A 21,878-nucleotide genomic window follows, 5' to 3' on the forward strand; every position below is an offset into this window, starting at 1 on the left:
GTTTTTCATTTAGTTCAGTGTATTTGCTTTGGTTGTATCTATCTTTCTTTGCTATATACACTAGTCTCTCTGGAATGTGTTGAAATCGGTGGAAAGATTAACGTTTAGTGTATGCAACGAGATCTGTAGCTACTTTTTTTCTTCCAAATCAGTTGATTCCTCACTGCATTATCTTTGCTCCTCTATTTCAAGCATTCCTACACTTTGTCGTAAGAAACCATTTATTGGTTGGAGAGCTTCTGCAGGTGAACTCTCTTTATGAATTAGATGGAAAATAGCTACTGAATTCTAGCAATTCTGATATATTCTGTAACTTCAAAATCTATATATTTTATACTGAATATTGATTTCATAAAACAACGTATGCCCAGAGTAACTAGGGATTCCCCACCCAAAGAATGTTGTGCAGGAATTCTAAAACTCAAAATTTCGTTATCTCAATGCCCATATCTGAGCAATCCACTTAGCACTGTAAAATATTTTTCTCACTAAACAAGATAATACACTCTTATGGTTTACAAAAGATGTACCTGTGGAAGTAGTGGTAGGTGGTGTAGAGCTGAAGTGAAATGTTGTTGCTGTTGTAGGTGATGTTGAACTTGGACATTCATAGATAAATCTTTGAAGCGTTCCATTGGGACCACAAGTTGCAACAATACACCATCCTGTGCCATCTGTGGTGTTGTAGACCACATCTTTGTAGTTGTACTTCTGCCCCTCATAACTGCAGACACATTCTGTAGATTAAAACAGGATATTATTCCTTGTTATCTGAAACACAGAGTACCCTAAATGTTATTCATATAGAAACAACTTCATCAACATACCATGTTCATCATATCTGCATTTTTTGCCATGAGTTGTACATTCACTGAAAAAGAGAAAAAACAGACTATGAATATGGACATAGTAATTTGTGACATTTTTTTGTTTTCATTTTTCTTCTATCAATCCTTCACTATTCATTGTATGTTTAAGTGTAAAATGACCCTATCTTCTCTGAGTTAGGCAGAGAGATCTGCTGTACAAATTCAGGCTAGCTATCTTCATGTAGTTCCCTGACAAGAAAGGTAGCTCTTTTCTCTGAGCCAGCATACAAAATATGCAGTATCCCTACCAGTGCTTTTGGGAACAGGACAAAAGGTGTGACATGGATGATTTGAAATATTCTTATCTCCCCAATAGGTCTATTTATTTTTGGAAGGGAAAAACACAGTAAATGTCTCTTATTTTCACTTCATTTAATAATGATGATAATAAATTAAAAGGACTTTAATAAATATACAAAATAAGTAGTAAATTCATCTCTCAGTGATAAAATGTTTCACTATGTTGTCATTTAATTTCCTGGGAAGAAAATTAGACATTGTTCATCAGCCTCTGACTGGCCTAGTTCCTGTTGGTAAATATCAAATTTAATATGAGATTAATTACATTCCACAATTTTAAGCTCTACTTTTAAAATTCTTTTCTAATCCTACCATGATTCGCAGTTCTGCTTTGAAGGCATCTCCATTCCTGGTTTGTAATTTTTTCCATCTTCAAAGCAACCACAATCAGAAACACAGGTCATGGTTTCCTCATCAAAATAGGGCTTATTCTTTGGACATTGTGGATAGCAGCCTGCAATAAAAAGAAAGTCAAGTTGACACTAGGCCTTTCATAATAACTCTATACTCATATCTGCTTTTCCCAAAGTGTCCCACATGGTAAATGGAATTTCAGACCCTCTTACTGCTATTCCTTTGATTGCACAATATGCTTTGGACTATTTTGTCCTCATCTTTATTCCAAACAAGTACATAATCCATTAGGACTTACAATACTATTTAGAAAATTCCATCTTACAATTTCTAGTGTAAATATATCATACACTGAGTAATACAAATTTTGTTCACCCTACTGCATTTTAACTTTTCAAGCAGAACGAGATAGGCATAATTATACTTACCTTCCAAACCCCTCATCTCATGAAGGCATTTCCCATTTGGATTATTGCAGGTCTTCATACAAGGTGCTCCACATGGCTTGTAGTGCCACTCACATTCTCCTTGTGGATTATAGTAATCACAGAACAGAGCTAGAAGAAATGTCAGAAAAATATCTTTGATGATTTAGCTCTATACTGTTTTGGTTTTTCTTGGTAAAAACCCAGTGGGATCAGCATAATCACATATGTGGTGAACACTACATTGTCTTATTGCTAAGGTAATACAATTGTTACATTTCTAGAACCTTTTGACATCAATAAATATACACATCATAGAACAGAGTTACACATTAAACATGAAAAATCAGTTGATTGAGTCACTGATCTTCGCATGCACTAATGTTTTATTTACATGGAACTTGATGTAGACAGGTGGCAGTGTAATAAAATATCATATTTCACCAGTAGTTTATCATGATTGTCAAGTTAATTGGACACTAATCACATTGCTTGTAAAATTATTACCCGTGGTTTCATTTTATTAAGATAGATTGTCTTCCAGTGATTTACCCAACTGCTTTGTTGGGGGTTTTTAGGTGTTTTTAGGATTTTGTCTGTTTGTTTCTTAAGTACACAACTGTGCCTCTTAGAAACAGAATTTTATCCTTCCTTTCTTCTTCTACTTTGTTTGCTTTTTTCCCTTTTGTTTCCTTTCCCTTCCCCTGGGAACCCCTGTGGGTTGAAACTCACGGCAGATGGATGGGGTTCTCCATGATATGCAAATGTCCAGCTCATTACATGCTTGAGCATAGGCAGCTACTGCTGTGCAGAAACATTCACAATCTCCTCCAGTGTCACAGGCACAAGCATCATCCACACATGCTTGGTAATATTCATTTGGTTCAACCTGATGGAGAAAACATTAAAGTTTTCATTCCCTTGTCCTCTGCACTGCCCTAAAGTAGCTGAATAAGATAACTGAAACTCACAGCTCTGTGTGTGAGAAAGCTAAAAAAGGGAAAAAAATGACAATGCTTTGAAAAAAATCAAGAGGAAAATGTAGAATAAAGCTATTACTAGTAAGCTGTAATATTAAGAACCGTTTGATGTTTAAGATGGTTGCAAAATACTGGTAATTACTACAAGCTAGCACAGAGTTATAAATATCAGGCGGCAATATTTATATTAATAGAAAATGATGCCATTAGAAAATAGCATATACTGAGATTTATCTATTGTTATTCCTTCTATTGAAAACAAACCAACAGAATCCATTTCTTTAGTGTACTTGGTCAAGACAAAAGCTGAGAAAATTAAAGTGAAAATATTTCTGTGCAGTCTCTCAAGCATGACAAAGTGCATTTTAGAGTATTTTTTCATGTATTTCACATAAAAATGCATGTAATAATTTTGTCAAGAATTTAAGACAAAATTTTTCGTACCTGTGAGTGACACTTTGCAAACACTTCACTGGTAATGATGCTGCATTGCTTCTGTGCCCAGGCTTTCCTGTATGGATTTGCAGTGCATGGGTCCTGTGTACGATTGGCATTTGGGCAACTAGAAGACACTTTCCAGCTATTGGCAAACTCCAGCACACTTCCTACCACAGACTGACTGCGAGTAGTGAAGTCATTATTTCCATTGCCATCATAGTTTCCACAAAGTCCACAGACATGGCCCTGCATCAGGATAAACAAAATGACAAGGATCAATAAGGTACAATTTCGTAGTGAGTAGCAGACCTCAGGATGACTCTTATGTAACCATCTTAAGGTTATTAATGCCTATTTAGTTACAATGTTGGACACTTTCATAAAATGCTTTTCATGAAGAAAAGTCTTTAACTTGTTGTTAGGAAGGATTATACTTACGGGTTTTGTTCTAAAGTACTAAGCTATTTAGTTATAGCTGATCCTAAATACATCTCTTCAGTGAGAGTTTTTTGTGGAGAAAGCTACTAATAAAGTTGCTGTTATGCCATTACTGAAAAATGTAATTTAAAGATAATAAATACTACACAATACTGATAAAAATATGTGATTTCCACGCTTTTGGTCACAGTCTTCTGGTTTATAGTCTAAATTTTTACCCTCTTTCTTTGAGGGATAATATGAGTATGCTACAGAATTAATTTTATTCATGTTTTCACTTTTAAAGTATACCTGAAAGCTGGGACTAAGTTTGATGAATATACTGGTTTTCTTGTCCCACATGAGTATCAGACCAACAGTAGTATCAACCACCAGGTAGATGCCCATGGAACGGATTTGGAATGGCATTTTTCCTCCAGGTGCCCTCTGGATGACATCAGAGTGTCCATCACTGAGCACCAACTCGTAGTTCTAAGACACGAGAAGAAAAAGTTAGAAGCCATTTTAAAAAGTTGCCTATATTGTAGTTTTATATATTGACAGTAACTTCTTGAAATAATACTATCATCAAAAGGGTCCTATTCAACAACCTGTTAAGAGACTTCTCTATAGATTTCCCTCCTATCCTTTCTAAAGCAGAGAGCAAAAAGTCTAGTAAATATTTTCATTATCTTGAAGGCCACTTCCCCTATTCTGTCTGTCTGGGACAGCTTGTTCCATCCTCCTGGCACAACTTAAAGAAAGCAAAAGAATAAACTTACTCCCAGGAAAACTTTAATAGACTTAGAGCAGGTAGTTCCTGTAGTGCCACATGGAATGTTCTCAGTGATGACTCTGAAGGTTCCCTGATTCATAGCCTGTTGACCACAGTAGTTCTGAAACAGGAGAGTGATATCCACTTTTAACTATGTTACATGTCATAAATAAAATGCAAGGTGCTTAGAGCAAAAATCTAGGCAGGACTCTGTTACCTGGACCAGAACATATTCACAGTCTCCTTCAAAATCAAAGCGTTTGCCATCAAAGGTGGTATAATGCCCATCTCCATAAACAGAACATGTTTCCAGGCAGGGTTCTTCAGAGCATTGCCATTTTCTGTTTCTACATGTGCTACACAGGACAAAAAGTACTCCAAATGTAAAAACTAGACAAAACACACAATATAAATACAGGTACATTTCTATATTTTGAAATTTATTAAGATTCTAATGAAAAAATAAGGTTTGCTTATTCTCAAAAATGCAGCATAGCTCAATAACTATTGGAATTTATCCGAAGACTGTTACTTAATAATAGAATGAATCATCTGCATTAGAAAACACCAATTCTTTCACATTTCCAGATCCTGTTGGATCTACTGAAATAGAAGTATTTCCTTGGAAGAAAAAAAGGATCTTTTGACTTGAAGGAATATAACATCAAAACCACGGTGTTTTTCTGACTACTTGCAATTTCTGGGCTGCACCATTGAGAAAAATATTAAGAGCTTGCTTTTTAAGTACTAAGTGAATTGTTTTATGCAGGATTCCTTCCTAGAAATCTTGGTATGCTAGAGTGAAATAATATTATTTGCATAGAACTTAAGATGTTCTATTTCCAAAATTTCATTTTTCAATGTGCTCTTACCAGTTGTTACAGCCAACTCTGATTGATTGTCCTGGACTGTAGGAATTCCCATTGTGAATACATGGACAGTCTTCTGGAGCTATACAGCCACCTTTGCCATCCAACACTTGATCATGAGGACATACACAGCCAGAGACACAGTGAGTTTTGTACTGTAAGGACCATAAAGAAAACATGTCTTGAAACATTTCCCTGCTGGAAGAGTCCAGCTGTAGCTGGTAACTGTAAAAGTTCTTGATTAGTATGCTTTCAACTAGGTATAGAGTCTGTACTTACACATTCCATATCTAGAGTCTGACAGCTCTTCTGGCATCCTGCTCCTACCACGTTTGCAGTGACATTGCCACAGTCAACATAAACCATTGGAGGCACACAGACTGAAAGAAAAGCCATGATAAATGTGAGACCAACCATACATTTGTATCTTTGTGTTTCCAAGAAAAAATGGAAGTACTCCTTAGTCAATTATGAGTACCTTAATGTGATGCATGTAGCAAGAAAGAGAAACCAAATAGTTTTGATCTCATATTCACCTGTTTTTTGTGATTATGCTTGGACTACTCAAAATTAATTTTTAGCTAGTTTCAGGAAACACTTCCTTTCAGAAAAACAGAACAAAATAGGATAACATTTGGGACTTTTTTTTTCTATTTGGTTGCTTTGGGGTTCTTCGCTTTTACATTTTACTTAAAGTGTGAATAGCTTCCCTCTCATATTGAGTGAGGTGACCAAATATCCTTTTACCCTGGGTAACCCAGTGGGTTCTAACTTGTTTCAGCCACCTGAAAGGTAAGATGATGTTTCTTTATATTTTGAGAATGTCCTGTACATTACAGAAGTCCTCAATTCGTTCTCTTGGCTGATTTCAGACTTGTACAGGTTTGCATCATTATGACAAGAGAAGAACTAAATGAAAAGAGTGAAGGTAGAAAGGGAAAATTAAGGAAAATCCTGAGTGATATGTTACCTGGTTCAGGCTTCTCTCCAATGCAGCTCAGCTTTCCATAGGTACAAGTGCTATAAAAACAAGGGAATGGACATTTTTTAACTTGTCAGGTTTCAGCCTATTACCCAATGAACTTGAAATAATGAAAAATTATGGTGTGATAAAAAAATGTGTCCTTTATCAAATAGTTTGCACATTTAAAAATATTAATATCCTATATTAGAGTAGAACAAAATACAAGTAGATTCTATACAAATACATGTTTTGGTCTGTCTATATGCCTGGTTTAAAACTGTCCTTCAGCATGCTTCTGATTCCTATCATAATGGGAATAACTGGTAACAATTATCAGACATCTTTCACCATGGAACAAGCCTTTTTCAGAGAAGAAAAGCGTGTGTGGAGGGCAAGGAACAAGTGAAGGCAGAGAGAAATAGACAGGGTGGAAGTTTGGCTGTTAGCAAAGGCTGACCCACCACAGGACTGTTTGTACATAAACAATTACAGGAATTCAACAATCTTCCAAACATGAGTAGTCTAAGAATTTTTTAAGAAGTTGTGATTTTTTTAAATTGAAAGTTTTAGGTATAGAAATTAATTTGATTAATTTCATAACATTTATATGGTTTCATGATTGCCTATTCCCAATATTTTTTTTCAAAAATCTCTTACCAGACAACACCATTATCATGAACAACTTCTCCAGAAGACAGAGGCATTCCTTTGTAGTAACAAGGACAGCTAGAAGCAGGCACACATTTGCCACTGTCATCCATGTAGGTTCCATTTATGCAGGTACAGCCATCAACTGGGACAAACTTGATGCTGCATGTAACATCAGGCTCGCTCAGAGAGCGGCAGGTGGGTTGGCAGGAATTGACATTGTAGGTGTACTTCAAGGACTTCGGACACAAGGTGGTGTATTTTGCTTGAGAGTAAGAAGGTGAGTTACATTTGTTGGTCATTCAAGAATCAATATAGGTATAAAGTACTTGAGATAAAGTATATATGATAAACATGGCATTGTATGTACACTTGCTTTACTGATATCCCCAGTAGTGTAATTTTTTGTAATACTAGAGCAAAATTTTCCCTTCCAAATGTGTCAAATGTTTTGCCCAAGTTAGAAAAAGAACAAAGTTCAATTATATTAAGACAGAGTATATTTCTTCCTCTATGCTATTTTTATGCTTTTTGTCAAAGTAAGTTGAGAAACACCCTACTTATTTTATTCATATTGCAAGGGTATTGCTCTTCAGGTTTATTTATGATGGTTCTCAGCAAGTAAACTGACGAAGCCTCTTTTTAATATTTCTTCCTGTTTGCCTTTTGTGGCATGCCTTTCCTCCTCAACTTCTTGAAAGTCAATGCTATACTTAAACCCTAGTTTAACACTATTTACTCTGGAATCCCTGGGAGCTGCTGCATGGGGCATTCTGGGTGATCATTTTCAAAAGGCAAAGGGATGCAAAACTTACTGCAGGCTTTGCTCCTCCATCCAGTGAGAAGAACTCCTTTAGCAGCACAGGCTCTGACATAGCTGGAAAGGGCAGCACACATGCAGTCCTCACTCTTCTCACAGTTACAGGTGTCAAACATACAGGTCTAGGAGCAGAGGATGACGTGATCATTAGAATGTCATGTCAAAACCATGGCAGTCTGTAGTTTAAGAGTGCTATGTTCATTAAAGTGAGTATAATCCACATGTATAAGTAAATATATGTCTGAGTTTTATTGAGCTATTTCAGGAGAGATTATTTATGTGGAGAAAGAGTAATTAGAGGTCCACTATTTTTAACTTTTTTTTTTAAAGTTTTCCAACTACTTAAAATTTTTTGCCACTCTGCCATATATATTTCAAATAAATTGGAGATTATTTGATGCCACCAGATTTTGGAGCTTATGCTTACGAGCCTGAGCTCTTTGCAGCAGAGGAACACAGAATACAAGAAGTTATTTGATGTATTTCTATGCTGGCCAGGGATAATACAATATTTTTAATTCCAGATGATGTTTATTGAACATAATCTTACAAATTTCCGATAACAGGAAGGTTTTCTAAAGTACCCAGGAACTCTGTTACAGAGTTTCACCACCTTGAATTCCTAGAGCATTTTTTTTCACATCTTGTCTAATTATCATTGCTGCTTTTTACACACACTGCTTGCCTTGTCCTTGTATATGTGCAAAGCAGTTCAGAGGAATTAAAGTTCCAGTTAAGATTCTGGCTAAAGCTTTCATTATAGGTCTCAAAAGGGACAAGTTTCATTCTTGGACAGGGAATCCAAACTCCTAACTTAGTCTAAGATTGCACCTAAAAATAGGCACAGGAGGAATACACTTGTAAGTTTATCCTCCAGGGAATGGAAAGAAAAATAGCTCCACAAAGGAGCAGATTTCATATTGTGTAGATAAGAATGAACCCTTGCTTTGTAAAGGACCATCATGAATGCATCTCCTCACAAAAGGCAAGTTATTCTCTCAGGTGTTAGTATCAGAAATCAGTCATTTTCTCCCATATTGGATGGAGTTAGAGCCAAGTACCTTCTGGTAAACTTCTGGATTCACTGTTGAGTGACATTCAGCAAAAGGTCCTGTGGTATCAGAGAGCAGTCCACACCAGTGCTGAGCATATTGGTCTGTGAATTGAAAACATGATAAGGATTTCTGTGGCACTTCATTTGCAAAACTTTTGTCTCAGTGTAACTATACCTCCTCCAGGGAAATTGCAGAAGCTTAATGTCACAATATAATTAAGCTCTGTATTTGCTGAGGCATATGGTCTTTCACTTCTAGGCAGAAATATGAACTCTTCATAAACTGAGTGTTCTCTAATTCATGATAAACGTCATGGAATAAACTAAAGATACCCTTAGCTGAATTTTGAAAAGGAAGGCTCACACTGTAAATTAATACTATGCTGGTTCATCTCAGAAAACAGAACAGTAGCTTGTGAATACTCAAGAATGATATATATTTTTTGGCTGAAATGGAGCTTGTATGCTTTCAATCTCTGAACTGCAAGTCTGGTTCTTAGTTTAGGAGCAGAAGGGCCACAACCTTCAAAGTGGCTAGACACAGCTTTTTTTCCCTATGTGACAGTCTTTTCCCAGGATTAATCCCTAATACGCTGTATGGTTCCAGTTTCCCTTAAGTAAGTTGACTTGCTGTCTTGATCCAAGGAATATATCTGAAGATCCAAAATATTTTGCTAGTTATTATTTATTAATTGAAGACTTCTAGTGTCAACTGAGGAAAATTGTGTGCATGTGCAAGTAGTTCTGTTATTTTGGCTAAATGCTTGGTGATCAGCTTATTCCTTCTTTGCATCTTAAAGGAGAATAGAAGAGGTTGCTGAACTTACCATTTTGTATACTGACAGTACAGGGGTCCTCAAAGGTATTTTTGGCATCAGGACAATCAGCCCGAGTTTTCCAGGTATTGCCAAAGGCAGCTGAAGTGCCCTCTATCACCCCACTGGTGGTTTTGAAATCATCTGTCTGTACATCATTGAAGTTCCCACAGAGACCTAGAAGGAAGCAGATGGTCTGTGCAAGTCTCCTACAGGACCACAGGTACTGGTAAAGGCAGTAGTTAGGACAAGGTCACTCACCACAGGTCTGCCCTTTATGTGATGGGTCTAAGTCTATAAAAACTTGCATTGAAGGCACGAGTTGAACCTGTAGCTGAAGACCAAAAGTTGTTTGCAGTATTATGAAGAAAGATGAAGGCCTGAAGATGGTGACGTTTGCTAGGGATATAAAAACAAAATAGTTATAATTTCATTCGAGATGAACTGTTGAATTAATTGTTCATTATAGGAGCAATATAGTAGAGAAATTCTACAACTGTGTGCTTGATATGATCCTAATTTCTGAAGAACTGGGGGGAAAATTATCCTCACAGAATTTCAGATCCAGCACCAAAACAGTCTAACCTAAACACCTAAGCAACAAATGTATACAAAACCTCCACATTCTGTCAGGTGTTTTAAAATGAGCAAAGAGCACACACTTCTGTTATTTAAAAGGTTGATTTTGTTTGACAAAAATGCCATAGCACTATTTAATTGAAGACTCCAGACTGGACTTACTCTGTCCTTTCATGGTTTGCTTTATGTTCAGGTGCAGTAGTGTTTGAGAATAACTAGCATGTAAGAAACTTCAGTGATGAATGTGCTTTAAGAACAAGAACAGGGGGAACACAGGGAGCTAAACAACTTGAGAAACTGGAGTCCAGTTGCATGTCAGAATTTCTTTTCTCTCTTATGACAATGTTTGGATCTGAAAGTGTGCAATAACACTATTTGCTTGAACTAATTAGAAATTGCTAAATTTAAATCAGGATTTTGCTAAAATTATTAGTGTTGAATAGGCAAATCCTATTACATAAAAATGGGAGGCAGTGCTCTATGGCAGTGCTCTGGGCTTGCTGCAGTGTAACTAGAGGTAGAACTTGGCTTTAGTTTAACTCATGTAATAACATCTTAAAGTAAAATGAGAAATAGAAGTTTTTCAAAGGAGCTTACCTGCTGAGAATGGTAGCTGTGTGTAGATCATATTCACAAATACACTCCCAGAAGGCTGGATCACAATGTTCTGTCAAAAAGAAAAGAAAATTATTATTATATAAGTTAAATATTTTCCAAATGTTTCCTATCCAATACTATTCAAGATAAAGGGGGGGGGGGGTGGGGGGGGGGAAGAGGGAGACTATGATGATGTTCCGATTCCTGCACTATTTCTTTAATCTTTGTTATTGTGTTCCACTGATTGTCCAAGAAAGCAAAAACCAAAAATTATCTAAATAACAGTTACTAAGACCTTCTCTTCCTATATGCTTACTTTTTTCTTAGTTTTTCTTTTAATAATGTTCAAATGAGATAAAACAAAAAGGCAGTGCAAATTTCTTGTCTGTGCTGTTACATGTCCTTTGCCTTGCCAGTTAATCTTAGATAACATCCCTGTGGAATGTCAGGTGTGTACACTTGCTGCTCACCGTCTGTCCTCCGTTTAGGCTGATGGCTATGCCCTTGAGGCATGTCTCAGTGTCAGTCAGGCCACACTTGTGGATGTCCCCCAACACCGTGAACTCATTGCTGTCACACAGCTTGAAGAAAACAAGAGATGCTGTTAAAAGGACTTGCTATATTGAAATATCTTAAGATTCACAAGCAAATGGAATTCTTAGCAAAGTCAGTCCTTTAATTTATTGTTAGTTTCATTTTTTCTTGCTCATATGGTCTAACATATGTCTAGAGTTACCATGTAAGTTGGCATTCATGCAGTCTGCACGCTGGAAGCTGTACATTGCTTCTGGCATTCAGGGGTGAGTTAGACATTAATCTGAGCATTAAAACTTCCTCATGCATTAGTCAGACTAGTGCCTAATGTGTAGATAATAACTATTTAATAGGCTTGAGCAGAAGGAGATGTGCCTTTCTTGCCCACTGGTTATGAAGTTTACCAGGGTGAGGAAAGATTGTTTCCATTGTCTTCAGTACTGAATAGATTGTCCAAATCACCAGGGTCATGAATATTCTTTTAGCAGGTAGCAAATACGGATTTAAATATCCCCCCATAGGAAAAAATGAAACTAAAATTATTATTCAGGAAGTTACTGCATAAAGGTTCAGATTTGGACTGAGTTCTGATTTTCATAGGACTGTGTTCTGTAAGTCATCTTCAAAGTGTGCCTAATGGCCAAAACAACAGGGAAAGACTCAGAGAAGGCTGTGATTCCTAACATGTCCTCTCACTTTTTTTGGCATATTGAAGACTAAGTTGAAGACAACTGAGATGCAAAATTATAGCCAGCTAGAAATTCAGTGTTAAATTCTGGGGCTTTTTCAACTTTTGTATGCAAATTTAGGGGTTTTCCTTTGCCTCCAGAGACTCTGAGAATCTGATTTTACGTGTTGGTGCCAAAAGAAGGTGTTTAATGTGTAAGTCTAATCTATGCTGCCATTCTGCATCAAGGCAGTGCTTGTGAATCTTATCCTAAAGTTTCACTGATTTAGGCTAATCTATTTCTAAATCATCTCATTCTAGCTCATTTTTAGATTTTATTATTCTTGTTCAGATTGATCATGTCAAGAACAGATTTTATTTAATATGAAGTCCTTATGGAAATAGTTTACTTTAGTCATCCAGCAAAATTAAACAATAAATAAACCTAGGGTTATGAAATCTAACAAAAATGCAGTGCAAATCCTAAACAACGATCAAAGAACAGAAAAATACTTCAATATTATTTAGCATGACTAACAGAAAAGCCCCTGAAATCCATTTAGATTTCCATTCTGAGATTCAGAAAACTGATGTGATTGCCAGTAGTTTTCATCAAACAACATTATACATAACAAAAACATTTTTCTTTAGAAAGAATTGACTCATTTTTTACCTTGGTTAGGACATAACTACAGTCTCCAAAGAAGGAATAGTATTTCTCATCAAATGTTGAAATGTGGGAACCTCCTTCAACACTGCAAGTCCCAGGGCACGACTGAGTGACACAAGACCATTCACCTCCAACACAGGTACTGAAATGAAGGAGGCATTCAGCATTCAGTAACATTGGGTAATGCAAGTGTAAAAAAAAAAAAAAGGTAGATGATGCCTTAATTTTCCTCTTGAAACACTGATCATACTGTCAAAGAAATTGCTTTGAAATCTCAGACAAATATGGGGCAGGCACATTTAGATCAAGGTGATAATTTTCTATATATATTGTTGTTAATTTCCAGTCTTTGGACAGAATTCAGTCCTGGCGGACTTGAAATCCTTGTCAAGTATGTTAAGTATTTCTTGGAAAATAAACAAATAGGTACAGTTGCATGAAGGGATATTAAAAATATATTATGTATTTTTCAAACATGCCTCTCAAATGTTGTCGTCCACTCTAAATGCAACATGCCCCCAAAGTCATGCCCTCTATAGTATTTACATGAGCATCCTGGCATTATGCCATGGTGCTGCAAAGGTAAAACACGAATACACATTTTTAAACACGTCTGCTATTTGACTTTGATTATCTTCCTTCATTGTTTTTTTTAAATTGAAGCACCTGTTCAAAAACTCTAATTTTTGTTCCAAGTGTGAAGGGAAAACAGACATGAAAGTAACCTCTAAAGCATTGCAGTTATGGAACTTCAATTGGTAAGTAGTCACTCACTTGTTTTTAAGGGGAAAAGAAAAAAAAAAACACCAGGAAATATTCAGCTTATGCACCAAAAAACCTCAACCCAAAACCCTCCAAAGAACCCCGCAAAAAAACAAAAAAAAAAAGTGAGAAAATATGTTACCATGATCTGCATTTAGATGAGAAGGAGGCACCAGGAGCATAAGTTTCACCTTCATAGGTACAGTGGCATTCTCTGCGGGGAATGCAGCCAGCACCATTAACGTCATCAAACACCATTCCTGGGAAAAGAAAGGGTCTGTTACTTATTCTGTGCACTGCAGAACCTGCCTTTGAACACACAGCTAGCAGATGCCAATGTCCTTTCTTCTGTACTTACCAGGAACAAAAATTTAGACCCAGAAGCATGGACAAAGAACACATCTATCTTGTACTGATATGCAGTTCTTGTGTGTAATTCTCTGAAACACCTGATCTAACACACTGCCTAGTGCTCTGTCAGCTCCTTGTTGTTTAGACACACAACACTTGACAAGAAGCATTTGGTCATTTGTGGAATCAGATGCAGCTTTGCTAACAGCAGGAGTTATGATTGCATGCAAAATCTGCTTAAATACTTTATACTTTCTGTGAACTGAATTTGAATGCTGAGAACAGAGACTGTTGTTAGAAGGAAATTATATTATTCTCAGTTCAGTCATTTTATATATATATATATATATATTGTTGTTTAAAAGAGCATATTTATAATTTGAATAGAAATAGTGCATCCAGGGGAAAAATGTAACTATTACTTCAATGATAATAACACTGATGATGTAATGGGAATGATCCAGAGTATGAAAGTTGTTAAATGTGTACAAGTGGGTATTCTAGAAGGTTTTGGCTATGAGAAAAGGACAGGAAATGAGCTTGCCTGGAGGACAGACGCAGCCATCTGTACAGTGATCTTCACAAAGTGCAGATCGTTCTGGGTTGCTGCATGTGTCAGAGCAGGGAGAGCCACACTCGTGGTATTGCATGTTGAACGGACACGATTTGGCTAAAAGTAGAAAGAGTATTATATTTAAAAGAGTATTTATATTTAAAACTTTGAGAAAGAACTATTTGCAATTTAGGTTGTTTTGTGTCAAGATATGTCAGGGTATTCTGATCCAAGCAGAGGCTGAAACACTTTAGATTTTCTGATTTATATTGAAAATTCCCTAGGCAAAATCTCCTAAACTTCTATATTCTCAAAGCCTTGTGTATGACCAGGTTAAAACTGATTTAATGATAATTGCATGCACTTCAAAACTGCTGTCTTCTTCAGGAAAAAAAACACATATATTTGAAGTTTGCTGGATGTGTGTAGTAAGCACAGGTGGAGGTCCCTTCCCAAGATACTCACGGCACAGGTCTGAGGTTCTCCAGTTCAGGGGCTGTCCACCTGCATGAGCACACTGCCGGGAGTACTCAGCAAAGGTGTTGCACATGCAGAAGTCAGCCATAGAGCTGTCACAGTGGCACAGGTCTTGTGTGCAAGTTTCAATGTAGTCCTGGACATTCACAAGCATGTTACAACTCGTAAAGGCTTTGCTGGTTAATACTGTCTCACAGATAGAAGCCTAGGAAGGAAAAGAGAGAAGGTAAACAATGTGTTAAGAAAATATGAAACTAATTATTTAAGGCACGGAGCAGAATAAAAGATTGACCTGTCCAGAAACCCATCCAACAATAACCATAAGCTGATACTTAGGGAAAAATATGACAATAGGGCAAAACCACATGGAACTCCTTTGACTTGACTCTAGTAGCTTCCATATCCTTAGTTACCATCACCTCAGGTCACTTCCCAAGCATTATACAATTCCCTTATATTAAGACATTCTTAATAATTTTCACTTTCAGGAAAATATGCAGTCTTCTTGTAGAAGGGGAATGCAAATTTTTGGCATTCACTTTAGCAAGAATTCAACATGAAATTTAAAATATTTTTCTTTTGAGACCTACAGCTGAGTCATATTCATGCCCTGTTTCTTCCCCTTCTAAAAAGTTCTCCAAAGACAGAGAACGTACACACATCAAAACAAATTTTGAGAGAGAGGTTCTTACAAATTCTCTTGAACAGTTCATCAGAGAAGTAGGAGGAATAGGATCATCACACTGCTCTGTGGGTCCATCCATCTTCTGCATATTACCAAACTGTATGGGCGTCAGTTTTGTCTCTGTAAAAAACAGTTCAAAGTCCCAACTTTTCAGTTATTCAGTATTAGAATAATGCTTACTGTATTTTGCATGGAGTTCTTATTTTTTTGTGATACTACCTGCCACAAATTGAACAGTGATGACCAAATAATATCACTATAATATGAAAAGGAAAAGATTAACAGGGTATGTGAAGAAAGAAAGAAGAAGAAAGAAAGGGAAAAAAAAAGCACCAGTACTTATTAATGCTTTTTATTACTTACTCCCTGAAATAAATTCATTGCTGACTGGAATTCCATTGAAGTCCCCACAAAGTCCACAAGTTTGATTGGCATATTTCTTATCTAGTTCCACCTTAAAAAAAAAAAAGAGGTTTATAGAAATGGCAGTCTTCATGGTGATTAGGAGTACAGCCTATACCAGTATTGCTCATGTACTCAAAATTTGAGATGTGGTTGTTGTCAAGACTATGCTGTGTGATAGCAAAGTAGGCACCATTGGAATGGTCAGTGACAACCAAGATAAGCTCTCTCTTATCCTAGTCCTGGTTTGTGAACATCAATATTTTGCCAGGTCTGGAATCTGAGGAGTACTTCATGGTAAGGTAGGAACATTATAATTCAGCATCTATTCTATGCTGAGCTTGATAGGAAAAAAATGGAAATTGAGACTGAAAGATAGAGCAATACACTAAAATTGCACACAAATCCAAAATTAACTAATACCTGCCTGGCTGCAGTACTGCAAAGGTGTAAACAAGCTATTTTCAAAATACAGACTTTCTGCTGTGTTTTGGATGTTTTCTTACCAGGAGGGCATCTTGTCCATTCCAAAGGAAGGTCAGTCCCAACTTGGCAGAAACTTTCAAATAGTTGTTACTTCTCTCTATCAAGACTCCCATGTGGCTGTAGGGCATCTGGACCCTGGGGAAAGATCATCATAAGTCAGCAGAGGTAGGGACAGAATATTCATTGAATGTCCACAATGATATCCTTTCTCATTCTGTCTCTGTGAAGAAACTAGAGCAATAACTACTACAGACAACACAGGTTTGTAATATTTTGTCCATTTCCTATAAAATAGCCAAAAGGAATAATGTGCCAATCCATTGGCATGATGAGAGGCATTCTCCATTAAGGATGTTTTTCTGCATAAAATGTGAGCATATATCTGTGGTTGTATTGTTCAAGAAAGTGCTGGGAGGCTCTGTTTTGCAGGCAGTGTGCTTCAGGATATTGCTATTTACTCCTTGAAGCATTTGATAATAAAGGGATAGACTCCAGGCTTTCTGTGACATGAGTGCCATTCAGGAAGCTGTAACCGAGATAACCTTTAGACTAATTCACTGTACATAGCTGCCATAAGAGACAGCTCACTGTGGGATAGCTGCCCAAATATTTACCTGGCCTTTTGGATAGGTTTCACACCCTATGCCAAAGTCAGTGCTACGATTGCTACATAAGTAGCAAGTTTCCAAAACAAATAATTTTGAATTAATTCGGGTACAAGCTGAAGAGCAGTCACTGCTTTACCACACACTGTTCAGTGCAAAGACAAAACCTGAACAAAACAGCCACAGGAATGATCTGCAGAAGTGGCACTTAGCTTGCTTTTAAGCCCTCCTTTTTTTTGTTACTACTTCAGGAAGGACCTGACCCCTCTCACTGCTTGGGAGCAATGTGAGATCAGGTGAGAGAAAGGGATACTTGCTGAGAGCCCACTGGGAACAAGGTGGGAACTTACAATTTGTTGTCAAGCAGGACAGAATTGGGGGTCAGTTCGATCACCACTCCTTCCAGCTTCATGATGACATGAGTGATCACAGTAGCATTTTCCACCATTGCACGCCGAATCTGGATGTTGAAGTCCTCGTAGGAAGACTTGCAGTTGGAGGCAAAGATGTAATTGCAGACCCCAGGGAAGTAAAAAATGTCCCCATCGAAGGTCTTGAAGTGGAAGTTCCCCCATGTACTGCATACACGGCCATTGTGAGAGGGGTTGCCAGCTGTGGATTCAAAATAAGCAGTAAGAATTTTCTGTAATTTTTTTTAATATCCTCCCTGTAGACATTTTATCCCTCCTGCTTCTTTCACCATCTTTGTCCAAAAAGCTCATCATCTTTTTTCTGTTTTGCCAAGCTATTTGTTTGTCATTATTTATATATTATTGTGCTTAATTAGTTTTCGTAGGAGTATAGGCCTAGGATCAAAAGAGACCTCCTGGGTCACTAGATCCAGTGCTCTAGTTCTGATGACTTCCCTATCCAATAAATCCTTTCCTAAATGTATGGAGTCTTAAAGTTTCACCATAAAACCATTTTAAAGCTAGTTTAAAACTAGCTGATACTCCTACTTGGAGTATCATACCCACAACCTCTGAATGGCTGGAAGACTTTTGTTAGCATCTTCCAAAACATATACCCATCCTATGCATGCCTGGTTGTTCTTGTGCCAAAGTTACACTTCACCTTGAAGGGGGTTCACCTCCCTGTTCCTCCCCCTGCCCATTATAGAAATCTTTCTTTTCAGTTTTCCTTTCCTTGCAGGCATACTCTCCAATCCCCCTGATTATCCTCCCAGTCCCTTTCCACATTTACACTCAGCCTGTTTGAATTGTACCCTATTCCCAAGATAAGGTGTCTTGACAGTTTTCAGCACACTAGTATTTTCCTCTCTTTACTGAAAATACATATAATAGTGGGGAAAAACATGTACAATATGTACATATATATATATATATTAAATTTCTTTTTACAGCTGCATTGTAAAACAGTGAGGCAAAGCACTGGATTCACAGTTAGATTATCCACATTACCTGATGAATTAATTTTCTGCTAAGTTTTTATGATGCTAAAGGTCCTTAAACTACTTATTTTTTCAGTCACTCCATGCTCTTTGTCATTAACAAGAACGGAGATGTTTGAGCCATGATATTTGCTTAACTTACCCTTTACTTTCAGTGTGTTTGGAAAAGATGGAATGATTGTCACTCCTTGGGATTTGACAGCTGGTAGAAAATAGAAAGGAAAAAAGTGACCAGGTTTAATCTTTTTTGAAGTCCTAAAACATGGGTAGAGATTGCCTAGTCTTTTAAGTGACATTTTTAGTAACATTTCCTACTACTAGTTACACTCTAGGGGAAAGTGTCCACAAGGCTTTATTGGTGGTTTTTACACAATGCTTTGTGTTCTATCTTTCTATACATTTCACTAAATTGCACAGACTGTAGTACTTTCTTCCACCATTTATTCAAGACTTCCATCTGATGCTCTGAACTCAAAAGCAGCAATATGATCCTCAGAGCACTGTATTGCAATAGTGATTACAACAGCTATTTTAAAATAATCTGTGGCACATTATTTAGCTGGACAGACATAATGATCAATTATTTCAGCCTGTCATTACTAATACACCATTCAGCTTTGGATCCTTCCACCCTTATTTTGCACTGTTCAGTTATGTTATTCCAATGTTTAGGGTAGTTACAGTTTTCTTACTCTCTTGTGAGTGATGCAGTCATCTTGACACAGTGGAAAAAAATGTGCCTTTTATTACCTATTATCAAATGCCTTGGTGATATGTGTGTAAACACACACCTCTTCTGAAAATACACTTTTAGATATGTTATGTACCTTTCGTGAAGTTAAAGATTAGATAACAGTATCATATCAGTAGAGCAGATCCACTGAGCCAGATCTGAGCAAGTTCTCAAGCTTAGAGCAGTCAGAGACTGGCTGAAAACTGGATATATTGTACAGAGGGCTTCTCTTTAAATGTGTGTGGTATATCTGAGCTAGGAACAAAGATATTCCAGTAATCTTAGTATTTATCACCTTTATTTAGAAAAAACCTTAGAAAGATCAGCAAAAAAATACCTACAGTTTTGTCGCTGCAGGAGAGATGGAGAAACATACTCTGACTTTGTTGGTTGTTCACCACCCTGGGCTTGAACTGCATCAGGGAAAGTAGGAAAGGAAATGTGAATGTCATTTTTCTTGAGTTCCCTCATAATGTCTCAATTATATCTGTTTAAACATTCAACACTAGGTATACCAAAACCATCAAAGGTATGTTTATGTACAGGAGGTCAGAGATGCATCAGGATCCATGCTACATGGAACCATGATGGCCAAACACCACTCCTTCAGCCTTTTCCTTTCTGTTTTTTATTTTTTTGGGTAATAAATTACTGCAAGGAAGCCATCGAAGGCATGCCTGTGGTGATTTGAGCAGGTCCTGCTTCTGTCACAGTATACCCCTGGATTCCCTTATGAGCTTTTCAGATAAAGGACCTATATTTCTTAGGTTTTACAATCACTCTGTTCTTTAAACATCAGTAAAAGCTTTTTTTTCTAGCTAGATGGCTTTAAAACAAGTCCTTTTTGTACAGAAAAAAAAATCACTTTAGGGTTAGAGGTCAGATCTTCATTAAAACCAAAGTTACTCTGCATTTTATAGTTTCAAGCACTCTTTGTAAGAGGCCACAGAAGGAAAACAAATGCAAAAGCCACACCACAAAGAAGGAAACAGGCCTTTCCAATAGATACATTTGTGCCTGTTGGTCTTGCCCCAAAGCAAAGAAACCATTTTTCATTCTGTTCCACTGCAGCACCAGAGTAGGAATACATACATTATCTGCAGGGGCCAGAGGGGCTTTCAAGGCTCTGTTTAGTGAGAGTTCATCAGAGGGCAGGTTGAGGTGAAGACTATTCTGGCCAGAGAAAACTGCAAGGGCAGGTTCACCCTCTGCTGCAGCTTACAGGGGCTGTCTGTGGGTAGGAACACCAGAGGGGCTAATGCAGAAAGCAGAGTTGTAGGGAGCTCTGCAGTCCTCTCCTGGGGAAAGAGCTGGGGGTCTGCAGCTGGGGTTAGAGGACATGTGTCCACTTCTAAGGTAGGAGCCATTCAGTGCTTCTGGGCTGCCTCAGTGCCCAGCCTCAGGCAGCTTTTTGCTTCTCCCTCCACACACTGTGTTGCTCTGTTCTGTCTCATGCACTGCAGATCCCTGCTGCCATTCCCTGTTGTGCTAATGCTCCAGTACTGTCATGGGCTGCTCTTTGACACTACCACATAAGTTACTATGGAACTACCTAGGAGTAGGAAAAATATGAGATCATACAATAAGATCTGCACTTGAGATCAAAATGCATTTAAAACTAACCTTTTTGTTACCTTAAACTTAAAACGAAATTATCAAATGAAAAAAGGAAAAAAAATATTAAACTGATTTCCATCCATGACTAGTAAATGCCCTCAGAATATTTATAGTAGTTTCATTTGTCTTCAGCCCATTGCAAACCAGCCCTATGTGCTAAGCTTTTATGCAACCTCATAAGCAAGACAAAATTAATTTTTAAAAATCTATTGCCTGATGATTTTCAAGCAAAATCCTCACTTTTTTCAATATTCTTTCATCAGCTGATAAACAGTCTTTAATAATTCATGCAAACATTATCCTCAACTGATTTGCTCCTTTCTAGAGGTACCTTTGCACCTTTTGGTTTGTAATTTAGAAATTCTATACCACCTTGAAGTAGATATTAAAAGCTAAATGCAAGTCTTGTGGTATTGTTGTAGAAGTGTAAGTTCTGAGGGAGCTCCACTCAATGCAGTGGAGCTGTTCCAGATTTTTTTTTTCTCCATTTAAAAGGACAACAATTTCAAAAGAGTTAAATTTCTCTCCTTAGGAAAGAAAGCATTTTAAGCAGAAAATAAAATCTTGCATGAAGGTAACAGGTTCATTAACTTCACAAAGCCAAGGGGGAAAAAAAAAAAAAAAAAAAAAAAAGCTTCAAACTCCAAGTTATAAATTCTTTAAAACAGTAAAAATGCCAAGCAAGTGAATCTTCCTACCTTTGATGTGTATGAAGACCAGGGCTAGTATTGATATCCATAGTGGTATTTGTGTCCCACCACCTTTACCCATCTTTTGGAAGCCCGGCAGGAGCTACCGAACTACCTGCCTCTGAGGAAACACCTGTCTGCTCCCAAGTCTTATATAGTGAGAGAGTAGGATCTGGCTCAGTTCCCAGATTGTTTCACAAGGCTCTTAAAAGGTGGGGCTTCAGACATTTTTGTTTTCTTTTGCAGGTGCAGAGGTAAATAGAGGATGCTCTGACTTTCCCTCAGCTATTTACACTCTAGGAGGAGTCTTCTTTCCACGTTTTTGATGAAAT

General features: G+C 37.3%; 1 protein-coding gene across 1 annotated transcript in view; it reads right to left on the reverse strand.

Annotated features, from left to right (window-relative positions):
• MUC5AC (mucin 5AC, oligomeric mucus/gel-forming) overlaps nt 1-21,652 on the reverse strand; it is a 48,501-nt gene extending 26,849 nt beyond the window's left edge. The window contains exons 1-30 of the mRNA XM_056492404.1: nt 21,556-21,652; nt 19,582-19,653; nt 18,650-18,709; nt 17,447-17,708; nt 16,512-16,626; nt 15,967-16,057; nt 15,611-15,723; nt 14,907-15,123; nt 14,433-14,558; nt 13,680-13,797; nt 12,779-12,917; nt 11,375-11,485; nt 10,905-10,974; nt 9,990-10,127; nt 9,741-9,905; nt 8,921-9,015; nt 7,855-7,981; nt 7,049-7,304; nt 6,398-6,447; nt 5,707-5,807; nt 5,431-5,582; nt 4,776-4,914; nt 4,566-4,679; nt 4,096-4,275; nt 3,373-3,612; nt 2,681-2,837; nt 1,952-2,080; nt 1,482-1,623; nt 828-871; nt 531-737 (exon numbers count right to left, since the gene is read on the reverse strand). Of these exons, the coding sequence (XP_056348379.1) occupies nt 531-737; nt 828-871; nt 1,482-1,623; nt 1,952-2,080; nt 2,681-2,837; nt 3,373-3,612; nt 4,096-4,275; nt 4,566-4,679; nt 4,776-4,914; nt 5,431-5,582; nt 5,707-5,807; nt 6,398-6,447; nt 7,049-7,304; nt 7,855-7,981; nt 8,921-9,015; nt 9,741-9,905; nt 9,990-10,127; nt 10,905-10,974; nt 11,375-11,485; nt 12,779-12,917; nt 13,680-13,797; nt 14,433-14,558; nt 14,907-15,123; nt 15,611-15,723; nt 15,967-16,057; nt 16,512-16,626; nt 17,447-17,708; nt 18,650-18,709; nt 19,582-19,653; nt 21,556-21,628 (4,003 nt within the window). The 5' untranslated portion in view covers nt 21,629-21,652. The remainder of the gene's footprint in view (nt 1-530; nt 738-827; nt 872-1,481; nt 1,624-1,951; nt 2,081-2,680; nt 2,838-3,372; nt 3,613-4,095; nt 4,276-4,565; nt 4,680-4,775; nt 4,915-5,430; nt 5,583-5,706; nt 5,808-6,397; nt 6,448-7,048; nt 7,305-7,854; nt 7,982-8,920; nt 9,016-9,740; nt 9,906-9,989; nt 10,128-10,904; nt 10,975-11,374; nt 11,486-12,778; nt 12,918-13,679; nt 13,798-14,432; nt 14,559-14,906; nt 15,124-15,610; nt 15,724-15,966; nt 16,058-16,511; nt 16,627-17,446; nt 17,709-18,649; nt 18,710-19,581; nt 19,654-21,555) is intronic.
• Between the last annotated feature and the right edge of the window lie 226 nt (nt 21,653-21,878).

This window comes from Oenanthe melanoleuca, chromosome 5 (assembly GCF_029582105.1).
Source record: "Oenanthe melanoleuca isolate GR-GAL-2019-014 chromosome 5, OMel1.0, whole genome shotgun sequence".
Lineage (NCBI taxonomy): Eukaryota > Metazoa > Chordata > Aves > Passeriformes > Muscicapidae > Oenanthe > Oenanthe melanoleuca.